Source organism: Hyperolius riggenbachi, chromosome 10 (assembly GCF_040937935.1).
Source record: "Hyperolius riggenbachi isolate aHypRig1 chromosome 10, aHypRig1.pri, whole genome shotgun sequence".
NCBI classification, from domain to species: Eukaryota; Metazoa; Chordata; class Amphibia; order Anura; family Hyperoliidae; genus Hyperolius; species Hyperolius riggenbachi.
Genome location: NC_090655.1, coordinates 185,010,822 through 185,016,821, shown reverse-complemented (window position 1 = coordinate 185,016,821; position 6,000 = coordinate 185,010,822). Strand labels below are relative to the sequence as shown.

Here is a 6,000-nt window from a genome sequence, read left to right as displayed (position 1 = left end):
AGCGGTGGCGAACCTATGGCACGCGTAGCCTAATCCAGTTCATAGCCCGCAGTCTCCCGGGAAGCAGACCAGGGCTACGGCAAGATGGCTGCCGAAGCCCTGTACAGGAGACTATTTGTGTCTCCAGTACAGGGCTTCGGGCGGCATCTTCCCGTAGCCCTGCACTCTGCCTGTCAGCGGCAGCGCGGGAGACTGTCACTGCAGAAGGAACGTCCGAGGGAGATGCGCGCCAGAGCCCAGCCGAAAGAGAAGACTTCTATCAGGTGAGTACATTACTTGTTTTTGCAGGTGAAATGCGGACCACTGTGTTATTTTCTGCTAAAATGTTTTGTCACATGCTTATGTCCTGTGAAATGCTGCCCACTGTGTTGGTTTTCTGGTGAAACTGCGTTTGTTTTCTGGTGAAATGTGGCCCGCTGCGTTTGTTTTCTGGTGAAATGTGGCCCACTGCGTTTATTTTCTGGTGAAATGTGGCCCACTGCGTTTGTTTTCTGGTGAAATGTGGCCCGCTGCGTTTGTTTTCTGGTGAAATGTGGCCCACTGCGTTTGTTTTCTGGTGAAATGTGGCCCACTGCGTTTGTTTTCTGGTGAAATGTGGCCCGCTGCGTTTGTTTTCTGGTGAAATGTGGCCCACTGCGTTTGTTTTCTGGTGAAATGTGGCCCACTGCGTTTGTTTTCTGGTGAAATGTGGCCCGCTGCGTTTGTTTTCTGGTGAAATGTGGCCCACTGCGTTTGTTTTCTGATGAAATGTGGCCCACTGCGTTTGTTTTCTGATGAAATGTGGCCCACTGCGTTTGTTTTCTGATGAAATGTGGCCCACTGCGTTTGTTTTCTGATGAAATGTGGCCCACTGCGTTTGTTTTCTGATGAAATGTGGCCCACTGCATTTGTTTTCTGATGAAATGTGGCCCACTGCGTTTGTTTTCTGATGAAATGTGGCGCACTGCGTTTGTTTTCTGGTGAAATGTGGCCCGCTGCGTTTGTTTTCTGGTGAAATGTGGCCCGCTGCGTTTGTTTTCTGGTGAAATGTGGCCCGCTGCGTTTGTTTTCTGGTGAAATGTGGCCCACTGCGTTTGTTTTCTGATGAAATGTGGGCCACTGCGTTTGTTTTCTGATGAAATGTGGCCCACTGCGTTTGTTTTCTGATGAAATGTGGCGCACTGCGTTTGTTTTCTGGTGAAATGTGGCCCGCTGCGTTTGTTTTTTGGTGAAATGTGGCCCGCTGCGTTTGTTTTCTGGTGAAATGTGGCCCACTGCTTTTGTTTTCTGGTGAAATGTGGCCCACATTGCATGATTTTCTGCTGAAATGTTGCACACATTGCGTTTATTTTCTGGTGTCTGGGGTAACTGTTGCTGCATTTATTATTAAGGGCTCATTCACACTACAGAACGTATGCACGAATGCGATTTCATGCATGCGCTGCCAACGCACAGTGATCGCACTGAATGCACGTTGTGGTGCGCTAAATGTGGACGTCGGCAGCTGTACCCATCGGGGAAACGTATGCGTTGTGCGTTAAAATGTTCCCAGATGCGTTACACGCATGGGAACGCACACCTGTAGTGTGAATGGTAACATGGAAGTCTATTGACTTTCATGTTACCATATGAATCTTACATTATGTGCGTTGCGTCAAAACTGACAGCGCAGCACATAGTGTGAATAAGCCCTTAATGGTCATAGTTGGCTATATTTGCTGCTTTGGGGTTATGGCGGGTATAAATAGCATCATAGTTTCTGCACACCCATGATGCGAATCCTCGTTTCACCACATCATGGCGGAAACACTGCTTTCTTATGCCTCGCTGTTACATCATTACGTTAGCTCCGCCCATCCAATATCATGGCCACGCCCCCATCCCCCCTCCCCCTCCATTGGCACTCGGAGATAAATAAGTCGATGTTAGGTCGCAATTTGGGCACTCGGCCTCTGAAAGGTTAGCCATCACTGTCCTAGTGGCTGCAGCTCTGGCACTTTGAGTCCACCAGGAGAAAAGTGCGATACAAATGGTCTGTGTGTTAAGTTCCTTTGTTCTCAAATTAAATTTCAGTCAGATCATTGCAGTTCATTTACATGTTTTCTTTTCCAACATTCATCTTATTTTACTTACATGTAAGTTAAAGTTGTTTATAATGTATTGAACGGAATGAACGCTGTTCCTTTAACATTTCAGTTCAGTCACCTGTCACATACAGTATTAATGTCACACAGACTTTTTAAAGCTCCTGCCTTTCCTCCGTACAGTGTTATGGCAGAGGAAGCAAACAGTTGCACATCACCATCTAAAGATAAGGCGACTCAAGCAGAAATACGTCCTACAATTGCAGAGCTGCAAAGACTCTTATATAGCAAACATTCCTTGTCTTCTCATCATGTCAATGAAGTCTGGCCCAACTTATTCTTGGGAGACTTGTGAGTATTGTATTAAGCTTACCGAATACATTTAGCACAGTATCTATATTTGAGTTGTTACCAAACAGCATGAATATTCTGAGACACCAGTCTTCTTCATTACTGTAGCTCCCAGAGGGTTTGCGGCATCCTTGTATGGCTCCATGGTGTGTCACCTGACCCGCATCGGGACACAAGACACATTGGAGCCATGTACGAAAGATGCCGGAAAGCCGCTGAGAGGAACAGGACTGAAGCAGACCAGTGTCAGGAGGTTTCTTAAGTGATTGCGGCTGCTGCGCACCACACTGCTTGCCATTGGGGGGAACGTTAGTGGTAAGTTTAATGCTGGTTCCTTGACTTCTCAAGCAGCTGGCATGAACACATATATACGTCCTTAGGCAATCCCCACCTGTGCCGGATAAATGAGACTAATGTACTAATAATTTTGAGTTTGTACAATTTCCATAAATTAGCATAAAATCTGCATCAGTTTTGCGTTATTAGCATTTTATTGACTGCCTCTAGCTAGAAGGGGTTACTAAGAGATGCTATACAAGACTTCATAGCAGAGAATAATCTTATTTCTCAGCATCAGCATGGGTTTACTTAGGACAGGTCCTGTTTGAAAAGCATGCTCTGCTTTTATGACATGGTGAATGCTAATGTGGATACTGAGAATGCTGTAGATGTGATATACTTGGACTTTGCAAAGGTCTTCGATACTGTTCCCCACAACAGTCTGGTGCAAAAGTTGAGGATGCAACTTCTAGGGAAGAGTCTGTGTGCATAGATAGGGAACTGGCTAATGGACAGAAAGCAAAGAGTTGTGGTCAATGGATAATATTTAAAATGGGAGACTGTGTTCCCACAGGGGTCAGTACTGGGTCCAGTACTCTTTAATTTATTTATTAATGACCTAGTAGATGAACCACTTCGGGACTGGCCGCCTAACCCCCTTAAGGACTAGGGCATTTTGCGGTGGAGGGGGGTGCGCGCGTTTGGGGGGGTCGGGCGGCCGGATCCCCTCTGTGGCTGGCTGGGCAGTGTCCCCCCTCATGGTGGCAAGTGTCCCCCCTGTAGCTGGCAGCCATCACTTACCTTCCAGGCTCCAGCGATGAGCCGCAGAAGCCACCTCTTCTCCGGCCGGCATATCCGCTCCAAATGACGCTCAGGTCGGGTCGCGGCTTGATGACGTCATCAAGCCGGGACCCGGCGCTGACGTCAGACGGAGCAGAGATGCCAGCCAGAGCAGAGGGGAGGCGCCGATCGTCGCTGGAACGGCAGGAAGGTGAGTGGATCCTCTTCTTTTCCCCCCTGCCGCCGCCGCTGTCAGAGTGATCACTACGATCCGAGGGCGATCGTAGTGATCACGTGATCAGCAGCCATACGCGATGGCTGCTGATCACTAGGGGGAGATGCCAGCTGTCATATGACAGCTTAATCTACCCCTCCGGGTGCGCACGATCGCGTCGGGCGTGGTGGTTTAGCGCGGACGTTGAATGAACGTTCGGTCAGAAGGGTACCGCCACCTGCCAGACGTTGATTCAACCTGCGGCGGTCCCCAATAGGATTAAGTAGACAGCAATATTGCAATTTTTGCTGAGGATTCCAAATTGTAAAGAATCCTCAACTCTCAGGAAGATAGTGACATATTGCAAAAGGAACTGGATAAGATGGCTATATGGGCACATAAATGGAACATGAAATTCAATGTTGAAAAATGTAAAGTAATGTGTAAAGAGCGCTCCATACCTGGCTCTGATACAACTCTGGCACTTTATTCGGCCTGAGAAAGTGGGTGCAGACCCATGAAACACGCTGCCTGTTCATATACAGATGAACTTGTTTATATTGAGGTAAGCCACCTCTACTTTTCTATTTTTAGCAGTTTTTAACTAGTTTTATCTACTTCTGGGTGCCTCCTACCCTCTTTATGTAATTTGATTAGATCTCTATAAAATTTTGGTTGTGTGATAGCAGAGATGTGAATTTTTAAACTTTGAAAGAAGTTTTCTAAGCTGAAAAAAAATGCGTCCATCAAAGGGGATCCAAACTCTTGCACAGCACACTATGAAAAGGTTTAATTCCATATATAAATACTGTAGAAATCCACTCCACTGAGTTGTGTTTGTTTGTTTAGCTACATCGGTGTGTAATTAGCTGTATCGGTAGCTGTGAATAAGAGCACCAAGAGAGCACTAAGAGCTCTGCCTGTACAGGAAAAGACAGACTTAACCCTATGGGCTTGATTCACAAAAGCGTGATAAGTGCTATCACAGCAGTTATCACGCGATCGCGCGCATAAAGCATTACTCTGCATGATAAACGAACATTTGCGCATGATCACGCGCATGGAACGCATGATAAATGAACAATTGCGCATGATCACACTGCTCTCTGCAATGTGACTATCCATTTAAAACTTCAGGGTTTTTTGGGTGATTTCCGTAAATTGTAATGAAGGGATTTTTCCCATAAAGGTTATCAAGATGTGCCTATTCTTTTAGAAGCCTTAAAGAGAATCTGTATTGTTAAAATCACACAAAAGTAAACATACCAGTGCGTTAGGGGACATCTCCTATTACCCTTTGTCACAATTTCGCCGCTCCTCGCCGCATTAAAAGTGGTTAAAAACAGTTTTAAAAAGTTTGTTTGTAAACAAAAACAGGAAGTAGGTTGATGTACAGTATGTCCACACATAAAACAATACATCCATACACAAGCAGGCTGTATACAGCATTCCTTTTGAATCTCAAGAGATCATTTGTGTGTTTCTTTCCCCCATGCACTGAAGTTTCAGGCTGCTCTTTTCTTCCTGAAAACAGCTTTGCCCTTGTTTGTAATTCCTCAGTATGTGAAAGCCCAGCCAGCTCAGAGGACGATTTATCCAGCTTGTAAAAGATAAGAGAGAAGAGAGAAGCTGCTCTAATCTAAATAACACACAGGCAGTGTGCAGAGAGGGGCCTGGAAGGGTGAGTTCATAGCAGAACCACAACACTGAAGAACTTGGCAGCCTTCCAGACACAGGCCGACAAGTCTGACAGGGGAAAGATACATTGATTTATTGCAGAGACAGTGATAGTATAAAGTGCTGCAGTTAGCCAGAACACATTAGAATAGCTTTTGGAACTTGTAGGATGATAAAAAACAGGATGCAATTTTTGTTACGGAGTCTCTTTAAGCCTCATCTACACGCGTAGATGAGGCTGCGACCCGGCGGCTCGATTAGCCGCCGGATCGCCTCTTCCGCGTACCCGCGCATGCCTGCCGCGTCCCCGCTCGCCGTGCGTGCGCCGCATTCGATTCCCCGCTTGTCCCCGCCGGCGCCGCTTATCTTCCGCTCGATTCCCTGCCATTGTCCCCTCGCGGGGAGCGAGCAGGGAATCGGCGGAAGCAAGATCCGTCCTGTTGGATCTTATCAATCTAGCCGCATCAGCGGCTCGATTGATAAGGAGCATCGCGGCCGCATCTACGTGTGTAGATGCGGCTTAAGCCAGGGATTGTGAGTTCAATTCCCATCTGGGGTGCCATCTGTCAAATATCTTATCGATATCTACCTTAAATGATTATCAACTACTTAAAGGGCAAGCCAAAAAGTCGTCAT

The 6,000-nt window shown here is 46.7% G+C and overlaps 1 protein-coding gene across 1 annotated transcript in view; it reads left to right on the top strand.

The window, feature by feature from the left end:
- The first annotated feature begins 222 nt into the window (after window positions 1-222).
- LOC137536762 (dual specificity protein phosphatase 13A-like) overlaps window positions 223-6,000 on the top strand; it is a 49,700-nt gene continuing 43,922 nt past the window's right edge. Inside the window, exons 1-2 of the mRNA XM_068258970.1 lie at window positions 223-263; window positions 2,247-2,414. Of these exons, the coding sequence (XP_068115071.1) occupies window positions 223-263; window positions 2,247-2,414 (209 nt within the window). The remainder of the gene's footprint in view (window positions 264-2,246; window positions 2,415-6,000) is intronic.